Source organism: Cottoperca gobio, chromosome 1 (genome assembly GCF_900634415.1).
Source record: "Cottoperca gobio chromosome 1, fCotGob3.1, whole genome shotgun sequence".
In the NCBI taxonomy this organism is placed as follows: Eukaryota; Metazoa; Chordata; class Actinopteri; order Perciformes; family Bovichtidae; genus Cottoperca; species Cottoperca gobio.
The window spans coordinates 22,746,247-22,765,563 of record NC_041355.1 but is presented as its reverse complement, the minus strand read 5'-3'; the positions used below and the strand labels follow the sequence as shown (position 1 = coordinate 22,765,563).

Sequence of the window (19,317 nt, the reverse complement as noted above, 5' to 3'; positions counted from 1 at the left end):
ATGCAGTTGCCAATGATAGATGTACAATGTAATTAATGACACATGTAGTTATTGAATTTAATAGAAATGTTGAATAGCTCACCGACCTAGTTATTTAAATTGAACTGAATTGTATGCACTTTATTTGAATTGTATTGATGCAACATATGTACTTATTCAATTAAATATATGTAATTGAATTGAACCGGATTTATTTCAGTATTTATTGGTCAATAAATATTAAAGAAACAGTCATGTATTTTAATACCTGAGAGGATAAGCACAATCAACAAATTAATTTTGATTGCGTCCACCAACAAAAACACTGTCTTTAAATATATATTTAAATTGTCAATAGTGTAAAGTGAGGGTAAATCAACTGTAGTATGGGGCACCCCAGTGATTTGGGACTGAGAAGGAAGGAGGCTGATATTCTGAGCAGCAGAAACTTCCCTATTCCTGTGGAATGTGTATGTATGTATGTATATATATGTATGTATATATATATATATATATATATATATGTATGTATATATATATATATTATGTATGTATATATATATATATATTATATGTATATATATATATATTATATATATATATAATATAATTTATTATGTATATAATATATATATATTATATGTATGTATGTATATATATATATATATATTATATATATATATATATATATATAATAAATTATATATATTATATATATAATAAATATATATTATATCATTTATTATATAATATATATTATATAATATATATATATATATATTATCATTTATTATCTATATTATATATATGGGATAAAATAAAATTCAGTCAAATACTCCTGAACGTAATATATACAATAATAAAGGCCTTAAAACCATATTTTCATGGCCCTCTATAAAACCCGATCATTTTAGTTTACAATGTGCTTTAGTGCTTCAAACGTTAACAAACACATTTACAATTGGTTAAATTACTACTAACGAATTAACGCATGGGGTTACTGTGTGAGCAGCATTTAGGGTGGAGAGAGTTTGTTACTATAGACTGCTGGTTTCATTTATGTCAGTGAATTATATTTTACAAGCTGATCATAGTTTTCATGTAAAATTTTGATTTGCAAAACAAGTACCATAAGAACCTGAAACCTATACGTAAGTGAAGTAGCTGTGTAGATATATGTGTTGTATATATATGTGTATGTGTTCCACCACTGATGCACTTACAAAAACACACTGCAGAATGTGCTGAGAGAAACACTTCAGTTTTTTTATTTATCAGAGAGGGTTACAAGTTAATAACATCTGTAGCTGGGATACAGTAACATTCCTGTGGGTTTCATGTTCACCTCGTTCTTAATATGTTCATAAAATAAACTCACACCTGATCAAGAAACCATAACTATGAGTTCAGGCAATGACTTCCACGTGAACTCTATGTACAACATTGTGATACTGCAATCTGTTCAGTTGCTGTTGATGTGGGGCTTTTCAGGATGCTGTAAGTTATTTTGGCCGCTGCTGTTGGCCTCGCTGAGCTGGTGAAGGTCCTTCAGCAGGTCTGCAAACTGCTCCTCCTGTGAGCAAAACAACCATCAATTCCACCGCCGTCTACTGTCAATCAAGGGGTTTCTCCCACAACACCTTCATAGTAAATACCTTAATATTATAGAAAAGATGCACTGAATGTGAACTGATAAAAACAAAATTAAGATAGGCTCATTTATCTATTCAAGCACAGGTCGAGGGAAACATTTAAAAGGGCACCAAACACTCATTTAAGAACTCTAAATGAGCATTACATCACACAAATAGCGTGAAAAAAAAATAAAGCTGAACGATGTAAATGAAGCATAATTAAATATGTGGTATTAACAATACAAAAATCTAATTTGTATCTTTACATGGATATATATGGTTTTGAAGTTACTCAATTATCCAAACCTATGTGGTTTGAATTATCTTCTCAACTACACTACACAAGCAGGATATTTTCCGTTACAAAACACTTGAAATAATAGTAACCATAGTATAGCATAGTAATGAAATACACTGCAGTGTTTTATGGTTCTAAAGTTAAGTGCAGTTTGTACTGATATTGGTTTGAATAGATTAAAAAGTGAATTATGAGGTGAACTATTCCATTAACAAGGCTTTCTTACCAGTACGTTCATTCGCTCGGCTGCTGCAATGGCAACACTCAGCTTCCTCTCATCTTCCTCCCTCTCCTCCTCAATTACACCCAGCCTGTGACACACACATAGAAGAGATGCTCACAGACAAGAAGACCTTAATAACAAATATATGGAAACATTGACTCATTTACTGATAATAATAACAGCATACTGCTTATATACCCAATACAACTGAAGTATCAACAGCTTCATTAATCTTTATGGGACTAATTAAAGTTTTAATAAACACACAAAATGCAGGCAAAATTAAATATGTTTGGCTATTTTTCAAAGATTGACTGACAAATGGAACATGCATGCAACATTACTGTTAAGCTCTCCTATTTTACCTGAAGGCGGCGCTGGCGAGCTGCTCTTCTTGCATCGCCAGTTGACTTCGGAGCTCGGTCACTTCAGCCAGCAACATTGCATTCTGGTCCTGGCTTTGGATAATGAAGTCCTCCAGGCGCTTTGCCATGTCCAGCTCACTCTCTGTCACCTGCTCTATCCCCAGACGAAGCTCTGATAGCTCTTGAGCATGCTGGTATGTGAATAACAATTTAACATTTTATGAATTTCCATTCCATTAGCTACACCTGTTATCCTTTAGAGCAGGGGTTCTCAACCTTTTGTAACCTAAGGCCCACTTTTGAATGTTACATTATTTTTAAATAAACTGGGCTGTAAATATGTGTTATGGTGCTTTCCAGTTGTACTGGGAACTAGAACATTTAAACTAGAACGGTCCCTGAGTTTCTGACTCTGAGTCGGGAGAATCTCACCAACCCCGACCTCCAAATCCGAGATGACGATATACTGCTTATTAGCACTGTCTTATTTGTGTCTCATTAAATCAGTCATACACACAGTACTGTACAACCTCTATCTGTGGACATGTTGCTACAGTGTTTGTATGCACACAAAAAAACTGCGTAACGCGTGGTTATCAAGGTTGTAATCAACTGGTATTGCTAACAATGGCTAACAATGGCTAACAATGGCTAACAATGGCTAACAATGGCTAACCGAGATAAATAGAACGCACAATAAGGCCACTGTCAGGTGTGACAACCATTCACGCTCACATTGACTCCTACAGGCAATTTGGAGTCACCAGTTAACTAAGCTACAAGTTTTTGGCACCCGCAGAAAACCTACAGGGAACCCACACAGGCACGAGGAGAACATTCAAACTCCAAACAGAAAGCCAGCCAAGCAGGTTCCCCACCATGTGCATTCTATGAAATGTAATTATGAAATCTTACACTATACAACCAGAATGATGTCACTTTAGTAGAAATTTTGACATACCCTGTCCAGTAAATTGAACTGCTCATTCTCAGTCTTCATCTCACATGACTCCCTGTGGATGACTTTGATCCATGGAACTGGTGCAGGGGGACGTTTGATACTGGCACTCTGAAACAAGAGGGACGATAGTTTACTTGATTCCTTCTAATTAACCACACAAAGTCATACTATCTCTGTGTTAATAACTATGTCAAAATATATGTATTACTATTGATTATAAATGCAATATTTCAATGATTTATTGGAGTATTTATAGCATTAGCTAGTATGGCATTAGCACATGACCTGCTGAGCTTCGTAGCCAAAATAGCCGAACTAGACTCACAGTTCCTCTTTGTACTCACAGTATTTGGTGATGAGATAAGTAGCTGGTCGGCCTCCATCTCTTGTTCATTGTCAGCTGTCGGCAGAGTTTCAGAACTTGTCTGCCTTTTCAAGGTATGTTTTGCCTGACCAGGACGTCTGTGTGGCGCACTCTGAGTTCTGGTGAGTGGCCTCGTCCCTCTCATACTCCTCCGAGTCCTACCATCCCTGTTGAATAAATCAATGAATTGACCAATTATTTAAGTGGCATACATCAAATGATGACAATCTCCAAATCATCGATTTGAGTAGGAAATACCTGCCAGTCCTTGTTGTCTACTGATAATATGACAGAAGCCCTTCACTTACCATGGATTTATTGCAGTAAAACATATTGAAATAGTACACGGTGCATGTGATATTTTAGATGTTTAATGGTATAGTTAGGGGTGAAAAACATCAACATTAAAGTGTTAATCACTCATCAAGGTGATTGTTATACTTGTCTGTCTGAAGAGTTTAAGTTATTTTTTTAAATTCAAGTTCAAGACCTTTATCCGTCCCCGAGGGGAAATTGGATGTGGTAGGTTATCTGGGCATCTGATTAAGTTGTCTGACAATACCTGTGGAGGTGGTCTGAGCTGGCAGAAATGAAATGGATGAGTGGATGGATCATTGGGACAAAAACTTAAGGGGAAGTCAGAAATGACCTTCATGGTAATAACATCTAAAAAGTAATATTGGCTGAGCCCAGTAACAAACATAAAACTATCATACCTGTTGTGTATGTCTTTGGAGTCCACAGGAAGCTGCTGGAGGGATGGTTGGTGAGGGCTGTACTTGCCCAAGTCTTTAGGAGGAACGTACACCGGCTTGGCTTGTCCCATTTGGCTGCAAGAAATGAATGAACGCTTAAGTTACATGTCGTCAACTGAGGGTTAACAAGGTCTAGCTGCACTTTGACGAGTTTTGAGAAAAACGCATTTGAAAATTCAACAGTTCATAACGTGGACACTATAAAACCAATTCCAACCAATGTTGACATATCACATGCTGCACACTAGGTAGTGAAATTAAGACTATTTGGGCCAATTCAGTGCATTATGGGTAAAAACTAAACTAATTTTGCAGATAGACCTTTGTGGTTCTGAAATTGTTGGAAAACCAGAGTCCCAAGGGTCTATCTGACATTTCCCCACGAAAATTGAAAATGTAACCCTCAATTGTATTTTATGCAACTTAGCTTCATTTTAAACTCTAAAAATGTTTACACAAGTTCCACGTGGCAGGAAACTTAAAAGTGAAAATTATATTTGCTAATAAATCTGAATTTTTAAGACTTTTTATAAAACTACTAATGATCTTATCTTGAACTACTAATAATCTTAACTTGAACTACTATCTACTAGATTACATACATCAAATCAAATCAAATCAAATTTATTTGTATAGCCCAATATCACAAATTATACATTTGTCTCAGTGTGCTTTACAGACTGTACAGGTTACAACACCCTCTGTCCTTAGACCCTCGCATCGCACAAGGAAAAACTTCCTAAAAGAAACCCCAAAATTAAAGGGGAAAAAATGGAAGAAACCTCAGGGAGAGCAACTGAGGAGGGATCCCTCTCCCAGGACGGACAGACGTGCAATAGATGTCGTGTGTACAGGATAAACAACATAGTACAAATACAACATTTGACAGAAATGATGTTGTGTTGGAAAAAAAAGAAATAGAAAGTATGGATGAATCCAGGAAAATGTCAATAAGGCTTCCCGGTGTCCAGCAGGACCAGGTCAGCAGGCGCTGTCACGATTCATGATCCTGACGTAAACTTTATCAGTGGCAACCTGCCTTTATACATATAAAACAGTTGGCAGCAAAACGTTTTTGAATAAGTTATTCCTGTGCTTAAAATGATCACGTGATTCATTTCCCGCCCTGCTATTGGTTGTCAGCAGATAGACCTTTGTGATACTAACATGATGCTTGAACATGTGGAGATAGACCTTTGTAGATCTCACTGACTCAGCAAATATCTACAAAATCTGCATAAATGAGTGATGCCGATAGACCCTGTTAACTTTAAAGCCGTTTGAGACATAGACCTCAAATTTGTCCAATTTGACAGATAGACCTTGTTAACCCTCAGTTGACGATGTAACAACACCATATTCAATTACGGACTACATCACAAGTTGCTGACAAGTCAAATAAGTCAAAGCCCAATATCACAAAGTATGCCTCAAAGGGCTGTACATATAATAAAAACAGCAATGCGGAACACAACACAAAACCAAACAAAAAGGAGTGATAAACTACATACAAAACACAAGTGTCATTTTGGATAACTGTAGTTTAGTATTAGCGCAGACCTAGTGAGGCCGAAGCCTGATGCAATAACGTGTTTTGAGTTGAATTAGTCGAGTTAAATTTGGGTAGGAAGACAAATCCAAAGAAAAGGGTCTTGATAAGAGAAGGCCCTATTTTTGGAATAGTCAGGAGACATTTTGAGATATAAGATATAGGCCTTCAAAATACCTGCTAATCATGATCCGATGTGCTTCCGGACCCAGGGAATCTGTTATCTGATTCAGAATCGAAGGCAGAGGGTACAGCTTTTCCACTGTGTCCTGAGGGAGAACAAACTGCGTGTTAGGCCCCATTTAGTATACTCTTTAAACACGTGGTCAGTATCTTGATACCTTCTAGGGAAAAGAAAAATGCCATTAAGGCAAGCTGTATGTAAACATCAATCAGGATGTGATGCATTTGGAGGTGCTCTGGCTGATTAAAATGAAATGTGTCCAAAACCAGCTCTATATCCTGTGACGGATATAGCCTGGGTTGTGACAATCCAAATAGTATTTGAATGCAGATCAAATTTCTACTCTCAGGTGTAAATGAGGCTTCTAAACAGGCAATAAGAGCCTCCTGTTAGATGTATGATGTTACTTGAACTATATGTCTCCAAATTGACTCATAGACACTGAATACTATACAATATACAATGCACAAACCTTTACAACAAACTACCAAATTGGATTAATTAGTTTTCTGTCCTACCTGGTCTCTCTGGTAGATGATGTCTACCAGAAGGCCATGGAGCACAGCCAGGCGCAGAGGCAGATCCACATAGCCATCGAAGGAAGACATTGGGATTTCTGTGTCTAGATTTGACACTGTTTGTAGAAAACCCCTCATTCCATCCCAGTGCTGCTGCAGGAATTCATTCATAAAGAGCATGTACTCCTCCTTCTCTCCAAACCTGAATCAGAACAAAATAATCTCATTCACTTAAGATTCTTAATGTTCATTAGATTCTTGTTGCAGATAAGAAATCACTCACAGGGTGAAGTTGGCCAGATTCTGGATGACTTTGGCAGTTAAGGTGAGGGTACGCAGGGTGTTTGGCTCTGGATAAGGCTGTGTCAGACCAAAAAGAGAAGGACTCAGGATAGCAGGACATAAGAATCGAAGGAAGAGGGAAGCAGAGATGAGACGCTGGCCAATCTCTGGTCTGCCCTGGTCTTCACACAGCTCCACCCAGCTGGAGAAGATCTTGTTTAACTCTTCAGGAAAGGGCCTGTATGCAAGAAACACATCAAATCAGCTTTGTGAATTTGTCTTTTTATCAGCTCTAACACTACTAATTACCTAAACATTTTATATTTCAAGTTCTTTTCTCTCACCCATGGGTCTCAATAATCTTCTGCACCACCTCCTCACAGGCTTCCATCAAGTGCTTCTGGTTGTTTGACAATTCAGAGGTGGGACATTTACGAGGGTCAACTTCACAGTTCTCCATCGAGGTGTAAAGACGGGTGATGAAGTCCCCTGCGTTGAAAACAAAGCAGAGTTCGATGAAAACAAAGTACCAACCAATACCTATTACAAGAAGCCACTGAGCTACCCTACCTAGTGTGACGATAAGGTACTTCTGGCCAACCAGCTTCATATATTCATCTATGGCTTTAGTGGCCAATGTGTTTTCTCTGAAGATCAATGCCTCCTTCTCTCCAAGACGCTCCACCTCTGCACTGCCCAGATCAAGGAGGAACTCCTGAAGCATACACATTAAGATAAGAAAACATATGTCTGATTATTCCTTTTTGTTATATTTATTAATCAGATTATGATGCAGTTAGTTTATATGCATTTTCTTTGAGACTCCACCTTGGCTTTGCCAATGCTCTGCAGTACATGCACCAGAGCACCTGCAAGCTCTTCCTTCTGCTTCACATTCAGAAGTGGCTCCAGGTTTCTGCACATCTCCACATAATCCACCGTCACATACTCAGCAAACTCTTTGTATTTCTCCATGGGCAGCACTTGCAAATTCTGAAAACGGGCCCTGACGCGGAGTGAAGCCTGTGGCCCCAGCAGTTCTTTGTTCCCAGCTGTGCCTGAGGCCTTGTATGGAGTAATGGGATACCACTTCTCCTGATAGGTCCTCCCTCGTATCTCAGCTAAAGGTATGGCCACACTGCCCAGTGGGTGCAGGATGGATTCTTCTCGAGAGTAACGCTTTTTCTTGGGGTCTTCTTCACGGAAGAGGTGCAAGGTAATTTGGGAGACAGATGGCAGGTTGTCTAACTCAAAGAATTCACCCCAGAATAACTGACACCCTCCAACCACACCTCCACTGGCCCCCAGGACTCCTGAAAACCCAGTATAGTTGTCCCCGGCCAGGCTGGAGTGCTGAGATGGCTTGTCGACAACCCGGCTGCTGGAGCGGGCGAACAGGGTCCCATCTAGATGTAACTCGCAGTAATAACTCCGTTTGGGTGGCAGATCCTTAGCTTCATTTATCCACAGACTCAGCGAGTTCTCTGTGCGCTCGATGTTATCCTGTGAACAATAATGCTTTTAGCTCTTTTTATTAGGATTATGATTTTGCATGACATTTTTTGGAACAAAAGGCTAACTGCTTACCTTGTTGGGCTGGGCAACCCTTCTAAGGTCTTCAATCCAACGATCACGTTCGGCAGCTGAGGAACAGCCGAAGCAGTGGGTGTTCTCAGAGTTTATCACCTAAAGATACATTGAAGCCAACAGGACCATGTTAGCCTTACTGGGATAAAAGGTTGATTTTATCAACACACAACGATGCTCCTTGAGGATCCTTAAGGACCATCATAGACATAATTCACAAGTCAAAGTGTACCTCAAAACAGTACTTCTCCCCCAAAATGGAGCTGTGGACCGGCCTGACGACAGTGCTGGTGTCTGCACTCAGATCTAGAGTCCCCACCGCGCTGACTGGAATCGACACAGACTCGCGGGAACCATAATGCCTTAGAAATAATAAGAGTACAAAAAGTAATTCAAAATGGAAATAACAAAAATGTGAAGTGTCAAATACCATGATTTATCAAGGAATAAAATGTGTTTTCACCTTTTACCATCCACAGTTACACCTATCGACTCTAGCTCTATGTACAACTTTCACAGACTGCTGGTTCCTTGAAGGTTCCATGAATATATGTACATGTGATATATGTACATGTGATATATGTACATGTGATATATGTACATGTGATATATGTATTGTATTAAGCTTGTAGCCGTGTAGAGCTCTCATTGATTGCCATGACATTTTGTACAGACATTATTGGTCCCCAGAGGTTGTTGAATGCTGACATGGTAAACATGATACCTGCTAAACATCAGCATGTTAACATTGTCATTTTGATCACGTTAGCATGCTGACGTTAGCATTAAGCTCAGACTCACAGACACGCTTTGTGTGGCTGTAGACTCTTGTTTTCTATTGACCCTCGTATCAATAATGACAAACATTATGTCTGTACTTCAACATTTTATTCATGTCAAATCTGAAGTTCTGGAGTACAGACCAAACACAACAAAACAATGTTTGAATGTTCAAGTACTTATGGACTTCACTGTCTTTGCCTTCACAAACACTACAGTGTACTTTACCTGCTTCCTTTGTTTAGTCCTATAGGGTTCAGTTGGGTGTTGCTATTCCTCTTTGCCCTGTTCTCAAGACGTCGCTTGATCAGTGCCTAAGGGCGGATAAGGCAAGCATGGTGTATCACGACAATTATGTACTACATCAACAGGAAATGCAGAAGTAACAGAAAGATTGTTATCTCTGGTATGTACAATGCTCACCCTCACACCGCCATCTTGGTTCTTTGGGCGAGGACCACCTGGTGACCCCACGTGGTCAGGGCTGCATTCTGAGTATCGGGAAGAAATGAACACTTTGAAAATGTATTTCTTCTGTCATATCTTTCAATATTCTGGGTAACGTGTGTTAGTTTAACTAACGGAAATTGTACACATAGAAATATAGTGCCATTTAGGGTTTGCAGTTAATTAATTGTTTCCAGACCTCAAATATCTAAACAAATGTTTGATTAGCACTCTGTGTCCAAACCGTTTTCTCAAAATCCACTAAATGTTTTCCACTAAATAAGACTAAACTCTCAAAACATTAGTCAAAGATTAGCAAATACTTTCAGATTAAGCCATACAGGATGTGGTATTTAACTGCACCAACGGCAAAGTTTAGTAATTGTGTATTCTTTGCTAACAGACTTTCTTATTATTGAAACCTAAAAAACCTAAAGCTTTGCCGAGGATGAAATTAGAAAATCTCATCCTGCCATGAGTTCTAATTTTTGTAAATCTTCGCTTATAAGGTAAAGATATATTTAAAGTCAAAGATGTAAAAAAAAATGTACAATGTAGAGTACCGTCAGACAGGTTTTCCCTCCTTTTTGCTTACCGAAAGCCCCACCACAAACAATCCAGCGTTTAAATCCCATCATTTAGTCCAGAGGTTGTTAGTTCGATCTCTGTCCCTTTAACATTGCCTTCTTCTCCTCAATAACATATGTTGATGGTGACACTACACAGTGCAGTTTCTTTTAAGCAATGCTGACAATGCCGAGCTTTCATTGGACTGCTAGAACACACGATGAGATGTTATCTTCCCCAAAAAACGTAGAGGAAGTAATTTGACAGTCACTCGCACGGATAAACATTCAGCTATTTCCTCTGCCACTGTCCGCAGAATCATACTAAGTGTTGTTGTGATGTCAGGAGCTGTTATGCTGGTCATACTTCTCAAATCCCAATGGTTTGGCTTATTGTTCACTGCCTTTTAAAATGCAGGATTTTGTTCCTTATTTTGCCTGATTTTTCCTTGGAGAATAAATGTTTTAAAGTAATAATTTGTGGTTATGGCTGATACAGGGGCAGGATCAGCAACGAAAAAAATAAAATAAATGACTGAACATAAAATAAATGATTCAAAACTGATCCAGAATCCCTCTTCCTCTTAGACTGGTATGTAATAGGTCTATTTTATTCATGACATTGCGAGACATGATCTTATATCAATATATTACTTTACGTTTGTGGCTAAACAAAGCTAGCTATCGTATATAGATCCCCTACTGTATATATTGTAAAGTCCCGCTCTTCGCGAAACACAGCGTAGGGAATGTGAATGCACAAAGCAAAAATATATTAAAAAAAATAATAATAATATATATTTTTATTAAATAAAATTTGCTTTATCTACAAACAATTTTGCGACCCCCCTGCAGTACCAGGGGGTCCGCGGACCCTGTTGAAGACCTATGGGCTAGATCATTGAAGTGAGTAAATCTATTTATGGCCAAGTTGTGACTTTCTTTTACTCGCTTCCAAAACAAATGTACATTCTAGCCAGATCGAGATCTTTAGGACACAGTGGTGCTAATGGGAAATGTAGTCTTCATTCTGGGAAAACACTACCCCCTTTGTCTACAGAGGCCGCCAAAAAATGAAAGTTCCTTGTAGTTGCTTCAATTATGCACATATACAGTATGTGTGTGTGGGTGATGTATTAACCTGTGTCGATATCTACGAGGTTCCGCATGCTGAGGCTGGACAGGCAGCTGCTGACACGGTTTCGGGTCCACATCATTGGCTGAGAAAGACACACACACATACATATTTTGTATTTGCATACGTTGTCACCTTAGTGGAAGTGTAGCGCTTTTACTTTTCTGTTAATTCAAAATGTTTGTTACAGGTGTACTGAGTTTTGGTAAAACATGAGGAGTGAGAGAGTGGTTTATACGTGTGTGTGTGTGTGTGTGTGTGTGTGTGTGTGTGTGTGTGTGTGTGTGTGTGTGTGTTGGTACCTCTTCCTCTGGAGAAATGAGAATTTGTCCTTCTTCAAGCATACAGTTGCTAATGTCCCATAAGGGCACCTCCTGAGGCGGGGCCCATTGTAGTCTTGGGAGTTCAGTGGGTACAACCTCACCCACATCTGCCACACAAACAGACGCGCACACACAAACACACACACACATTGATATTCATCACTATGTAACTTACAGAGAATTGACATAGTTACACCCTAAAATCCCATTCTAGATAACATAAAATAAATAACATATATAATTCTTCACATGATGGAGAACCATCTATATACTATAATGAAATGTGAACATTGCAGGAGCATAATTGCAGGCACACGCTGGCGCTTCATTTTTGTAAATGTTTTTTTGGTAATTATGGCATGATGGCACTCATCTCCCACAGTACTCCATTTGTGGAGTTGCCAGGGTTACTGATGCTATCGCTCTCTTTTCATGACACACCAGGATGAGAGAGCTGCACACATCCTGTAGTTCCTGGGAGGTTTTTTCTTAATGTACACATCCTTCAACACACGTATTTGCATGACACTTTAGGTTTAAACTTTCTCCTTTTTAATAAGCTTCATTGGCATCATGTTTTATCGGTTTTGTACAATAGTGTACAGATTGAAAATAACAGTTAAGTAAAGGCAAGTAGCAATGAAATAAAAGCTATGATCAGTGTTTCTAGTATATGTACCAAATACCACCCATGATAGGTCTATAAATCTTTAGTTGGGAACAAGTAGCTTCTTGAGGTTACCATGCTCTGACGCTGATCCTTCTGTATATATGTAAATATATCATCAATTGCGATCACACTGATTCACATCAATGATAGTGTAACCCAGTGTTGTCTGGTAGTTTTCTAATGTTTTTTTAAGGTCCTTTTCTGAGATCTGCTCTTGTGCTTGAAATGTTGTTTTTAAGTTTTTAAATAGAGATTTGTAAAGTGTTTTTTCATTTATCTCCAATTTGAATGCATAGTTACTGTAGCTTTTATTGGTATTTTTCTTCTTGCTGTTCTGAGTTGTATCCTCATGATTGTTTGTACTTTTTGGAAGTCGCTCTGAACAAAAGCGTCAGCTAAATGAACTGTAATGTAAAAAAAGGAAATCATGCTTGAACTACACGGGGCAACCATTTTGCTACGTGAAAACTAAATGTTTATTTGTGGGGATTCACATTTTACCATTGTTTGATGTATTTAACAAAATGAGATTTATTATTCCAACTACTGTGCTAAACTCAAACATGAAATTGTAAAACTGAGCAACAAAGTTTACAGATCAGGTGGTGTTACCTTGCAGTAATGTTGGCGTGCTGTTCCGACTCTGCAGCCTGGGCCTTTTGAGCTTCTGGGACACAGTCTTCAGGTACTTTTTTAGGAGCGCCCCTCCGCCTGCTCTCTGTGAAGGGTCTGTGGAGGAGACCCCTGAGGTCTCTGCAGCTGATGATGACGTTGCGTGAGCTGAGCTGGTTGAGCTGGAGGAGGGGGACAGGGCTGTGAACAGTGACCCGGGAGGCTCGGACAGAGCTCTTCTGAAGGGGTTCTTTCTGCCGCCTTTATCCGGCTTGGCTCCCTCTCCACCTTTCCCACTAGATGAATGTTTGTCTCCAGGGTCCTCGCTCAGAGATTTGCGCCAGTTTTGCATCTTGCTCCATTTGTTGGTGGAGGCCTTCTGAATCTTATCCATTGTAGATGTGGAAGAAGCTGCCCCACCTTCTCCGACTTCTTTCACCTCAGCCAGTGTTCCCTTGGAGTCAGTGTGCCACTTGTAAGTGTTGAGGGGATCGCTGGTCTCAGGCGTTTGTCCTTGTGGAGGCTCCACAGGAGATTCATTTTCCTTCTCCAATAATCCCTCTGGTTGTTGAGCTGCATGCTCTAAATCTTTCTCTTCTGTGCCCATTTCAATTTTTTAGTTTTGTCTCTCCTCTCAAGGGTGCATCAAACTTCAAATTAGAATTCAAAATACCTTCATAGACCTCGCCTGCCTCTCTTCTGATTGACTGCTATGTTGGAGACGGTTGTGAGTGCTAAGGATGACAAAGTGCCTCCACTGGTTGTATCTCTCTGCTTCTCTCGTTTCCTGTCTTGCAAAACGTTATCCGGAGACAACATGCAACTAGCTGCTCTGGGGTTGCTTTGCTGTAGCGCCCAACTCATCTCACTCACAGGGCGCTTGCTTCCTCATTACATGCCACTGAGAAGTTCACCTATTTACACGAATCTCACTGTTTCTTTCTGTGCTTTATGTTTTCACCCGATACTTCCCTTCTTCCTCACTTCCTGTTCTGCTTTTATGTCTAAGGTTTCCTTCCCAATAACAGTCTAACACATGTCTTCCTAAACTCACAATGCATGTCTTGAAGACATCAGCCTGTTATGTGCACAGACACCAAACTCAAAGAAATGTAGACATTTTTCAAAGTGTGACTTGATGTAGGCCTGCTGTAGGTAGTTCAGCTCCAACTTCACCACAAAGGAAACCTGCTCGTCTGTCAGTTCCTGAGTCATTTGGTCTGTCACACTATGAGAAATGTGGTTTTACATTCGGAGTTCATTTATATGATGAATGATTCAACTTCATTTCTAAGCCTTAAGCCTTATTATTAATTCCTGGAATAATATCACAGTCCATGAGTAAAAGAGTGACAGTATCATCTTGTTATCAGATACCTGTGGGTGTAAGGACTGTTGACTGTTAAGATCAGTTTCCTGTCGAAGCGAGGCTGCGTTTCCTGCTGAGCTCAGTTTGTCAGACTGTGAAAACCACTTCCTGCGCTCACACTGCTCTCTGCTCGTACACACCTGCAGGATACATCTTTGTCCCAGTGGGTCGAGATTCACCTTTAATGTCATGTTGTTGTCTGATGGTAAAATATAAGTGGACAGCAAGTTGCTGATGCCACTGCAGCACTCTGCATATTGTATCTAATATTTACTCATGCATGTTAACTGCTTTTTTTTAAACTGTTTTTTTGTGCCAAAGCTGGTTCAATCTTTAAGTTACTTCAAAGTGAGCTTCAAGTGATTGTCTACAAACCACTCTGGGAACATTCACACATGCAAAAATATGTTTATTATATTTAAAGAGTCAGTTGAAGTATGAAGTCTCAGTTGTAGGAATTATTATTTGTGTCTTGTTTTATTGAGGCCCTCTAGTGGCTGAGTTTTGGTACTGATAATGGTATTGAAATTATATTAAAAATGTGCATTAATTAGTCGATGAATCGATTATTAATAATAATGATAAACTTTGTTTATATGGCACTTTCAAAACACAGCTACAAAGGGCTTATCAATAAAACTGAACACATTTAAAACACAGAGAATAAAAATAAGCTATTTTTAAAGTGTGTTTTTAAATGTGACTTAAAAGACGAGACAGTATTTGCAGCCTTAATCTCCTCAGGCAGATCATTCCAGAGTCTAGGAGCCCGACAGCAAAGGCTCTGCACCTTAAAGCAACCAGGACCTACCTCTACACTCCCGAGGATCTCAGGGTGAGGGAAGGGAGATAGGAGGTGTGATAAATAACTTGGGGTCAGGGCCTTGTTAGCGGTTTTGGGGAGGGGCCAACAGGGGCCCCCCTCCGAACGAAGATTGTACAATAATAATAAAAAAAAGTACTGATTTTTTTTCCCCGATCCAGGCATCATCGGGCACACCATGCGGCCAATCCCATGCGACGACAGACTAGGTTCATACCATTATGTGAAAGAAGGAAGGGGGGCAGACGCTCCAAAGACAGTGAGTGTAGTGGTACAGGCCAGATACACACAGAGTGACAGGGGGTTTAAATGCAAGCGAAGAGAGAGAGAAGAAATGAGCGAAAACCGAAAAAGAAGCACTGCACTACAGACTTAAAAAAATATATAAAGCTTTTACAAAAACACTGAATGAAAAATTGCTTACCAACACAAACCATATATAATTGCTAAATTAGGCTAAAATAGAAGGCTCCGAGTGATACTAAATGAAGAGCCATTTGGGAGCCGTAAGAGCTCTTCTAAGAGAGCTGAGCCAAAAGAGCCGAATCTTTGAAAAGAGCCAGACCTCCCATCACTAGTATGAACGGTCTGACGGTCTGACGGTCGTTACAATGGGAACCTAAATAAAAACATGCATGCCACGCTCACACAACGTGTCCAGTGTGAAAATGGCCTGGCTGAAAATGACAAAGCTAATAACATGAATGATCACTGGAGAGATGCTGTAATTAGTCAGGAACATATCAATCATGGTATTGTTTTTGTTGTGCGCGATTATTTATACTTAACTAACAATATTGAAGGCTTGAACACTGCTTCTTCTCTTTTGTCCCGGGTTGAACAAACAAAACACTTGGCCACAGCTAGGCCCCCCTAGTGATATTGGTCTAGAACTGCTACTGCTGTAGCTGCAGTCTGCCTCAGTACAGAGGGAGAAGAAGTACAGCTCCCAGGAAGCTGTTCCACCAAAGCTGTCTGCAGCCCCGGGAAACGGCGTAGCATCAGTTAGCAGTTAGCTGGAGTTCAGCCACAGCACCGAGGAACTGCAGACTCCCTGTTGCTGCTGTTACACCGGTCCAGCAGCCGCTGTGACTGCAGGGCTGGGCCTTGTTCTGGCTGAGCTCAAGTCTCTTCGGCCTCTGTCCTCCCTGACGGGCTGCTCTCCTGGCTGCGCTGCCACCGGGACGATGAGACGAATATGCGGTTGTTTTCTAGTTTCTACCACTTCATAAACAAACTAACGTGACGTTACACGGACTACAGCCCTGATTAAAATCAGTGTCCAGTAAACACAGAGGATCAGCTCCACCTGAAGATTATAAGACAGCAGAGTTTTCTGTCCGGAGATCAGAGTTTCAGCAGTTTGGTTGAATTGTGGTGTTCTTGCTCACTGACTGACTGACTGACTGACTGGCTGACTGACTGACTGACTGACTGACAGGCATTACACATTTTTTATACATACATTTGAATACAATGAATATGCCAAACTACTACAACTAAAATATGAACATCAGAGATTGTATGGACCCAGTTTAGAGGTGAAATACTGCCCCCTGTTTCTCTGGAGCAGGTGGCTCAGAATTACACATTGAACCTTTAATGCTTTTCTTTATGATACATGATGGTAAACTTTATGGTTTGGGGTTTTTGGCATTTTGTATACTAAACGGTTAATGAACTGACAAAAAAAAACAATCAGCAGATTAATCAATAATGAAAATAATGATTAGTTATCATCATAATTACCACCAACAGCAACATTTTGCTGTATGGTCTAATAAATGAAAGGTTTATGGTCCTCTAGCACAGACACAACCCATCTTAATTAATAAATCAACACTAGATTGATTGATATTGCACATGCAGATATGCATAATAAACAAAATTAGTTAATGAAAATAAACAAAAACTGAGATATTTGTTTTTGAAAAAATTACCAATTATTTCTCAGAATTGTATATTTAACTGAATTGGTCTTTCTTTCATCTTTTCTAATTTGTGTGTGTAATATTACACATATTAAACAGTCTACAGCTATGCCTTTATATTATCTTATTTTAGCATGTGAGCATGCTCACTTTTGCTGGTTACAGCAGAAGCTGATGGGAATCTCATTATTTTTGCAGCTATTTATTCATAAACCCAAGTTAAGTTAACCAAAAGTCGTTACAATTCAACCTGTGGGGGACACAAAAGTATGTACCAAAATTTCATGGCAATCCATCCAATAGTTGTCTGTAAACAATGAATATTGTTTCCAAATGTTATGCCAATCCTTTCAAACGTGGATATTCCACAAGTACACAATGTGACCTGCTGGTGTCACTATATAAAAGGTCTGGGGATCATCGAAGTCAGTTGGTTTCATCCTCTAATAGTTGCTGGGATATTTCAGTCTGGACCTAAGTGCTGGACTAACATAGCATAAGTTCCATCAGGAAAGACAACACATGTGAATGCAGAAGCTTTATTTGCTCACACGATAGTGAGGTTTCTCAGCTGTAAGGAAACGTAGCATATATATTGTTTTGGTTAATAGAACTGCAGCTGGGCACAATTTAATTTGACCTACATTTTCAGTGGAGAGAAAATTAAAATATATAAGAGCATCAACAGTTTATCAGTTGCAAAAATGTTGTAACTGCAGCTGTTGACCAGTAGAGGGCACTGCATGTTAAATCCTTTCAAGCAGAACAGTGTAGTTTCTTTACCCATACAAACATACAATATTTTCTGTTGAACGCTCTTAAGTGATTGATCACTTGGTGTGGCATATCATCATTTGTCACAGATGCTACTGTCATATATTTTGATAAGAACAAGTGCTCTTGTTCAAAAACTGCACAGCTAATTATACACAATAAAAGTATCTGCATACAGATTGTATTCTCTAAATGAAACTTATTAAGGAATATCCATCTGTATTTGTAATTAGTCTTTAGTCTTTTATAAACCCTTTCCATAGGCCGTGAACTATTTCCAACACACAAGCACACAAGGACAAGACTTCCAGAAGGAGAGAGGGCAGAGAAATAGGTCACACATGCTTCACCAGATCATATATACGATTTTCTTTTTTTTAACTCATTGGACTCATGAGAGAGCAGATAATGAAGGAAAGAGATACCAAGCTGTATGTGAACCCGGGATGTCACAGTAACATAGTATTTGCCTTGATGATGTATATGATCTGTTTTCACTTACTAATGGTGAAATGTACTTTTGCTGAACCACTGAACAACACACAACATGAGGACTTTTTTCAATGACCTTGGTTCAATGTGAGCCAAAACTGTGATATTTACTGGCCCATCCTGTTTTCATGGTATGGGTATGAACAATCTTGGAACTCATTGGCTATCGGTTTGACGAAAATAAGCCTCTGGGGGATCGTGTCTAGATAGTAACCCTGGATTTGGGAAAGTCTTGCGAGATGGTTACGGTAAGAATAGATTATAGGCTAGATGGTAACTGTCGATCTAGGTTGAAGGTAGGTTCAGCCTCGATATAGTGAGACGGTCGAAGTTAGGCATTGACCTTGAATGGTTAAGGGTTGAATAAGTCGTCGGACAACGAGTCTCTGTGAGAGTTTTCGACAGTTTTCACCAAAAATAGGATTACCACCGCCCCTTCTGGGGTCAAAGGGCAATTCTCAACCCACCCAGTCGAGGCAGATGGCTGCCCATTCTGTGCCAGGTTCTTCTCAAGGTTTCTTCCCATTAAAAGGGATTTTTTTGTCGCCACTGTTACTAATGGGGGACTGCTATGTTGGGTCTCTGTAAATCACAGGGTACGGTCTAGACCAGCTCTATATGAAAAGTGTTATTAAATAACTTCTGTTAGGATTTGGTGCTACGAAAACGGACTTGTCTTCACTATAAATCTTGTCT

General features: G+C 39.4%; 1 protein-coding gene across 2 annotated transcripts; it reads right to left on the bottom strand.

Annotated features, from left to right (window-relative positions):
- Positions 1 to 1,221: 1,221 nt before the first annotated feature.
- rasal3 (RAS protein activator like 3) lies at positions 1,222 to 14,176 on the bottom strand. 2 transcript variants are annotated; one of them, XM_029441764.1, is made up of 19 exons: positions 13,233 to 14,176; positions 11,930 to 12,057; positions 11,634 to 11,712; positions 9,903 to 9,970; positions 9,708 to 9,793; positions 8,932 to 9,061; positions 8,700 to 8,798; positions 7,941 to 8,615; positions 7,683 to 7,827; positions 7,457 to 7,601; positions 7,114 to 7,350; positions 6,831 to 7,032; positions 6,306 to 6,397; positions 4,541 to 4,654; positions 3,805 to 3,991; positions 3,461 to 3,568; positions 2,500 to 2,690; positions 2,138 to 2,222; positions 1,222 to 1,552 (listed from the first exon to the last, which is right to left on the bottom strand). In XM_029441764.1, exons 1-19 carry the CDS (start codon positions 13,837 to 13,839, stop codon positions 1,442 to 1,444), a joined length of 3,489 nt encoding a protein of 1,162 aa, XP_029297624.1. In that variant the 5' UTR covers positions 13,840 to 14,176; the 3' UTR covers positions 1,222 to 1,441. The 2 variants fall into 2 exon arrangements, with proteins under 2 accessions (XP_029297624.1, XP_029297629.1); XM_029441769.1 differs by lacking the exons at positions 11,634 to 11,712; positions 11,930 to 12,057; positions 13,233 to 14,176 and adding an exon at positions 10,522 to 10,677.
- Positions 14,177 to 19,317: the final 5,141 nt, after the last annotated feature.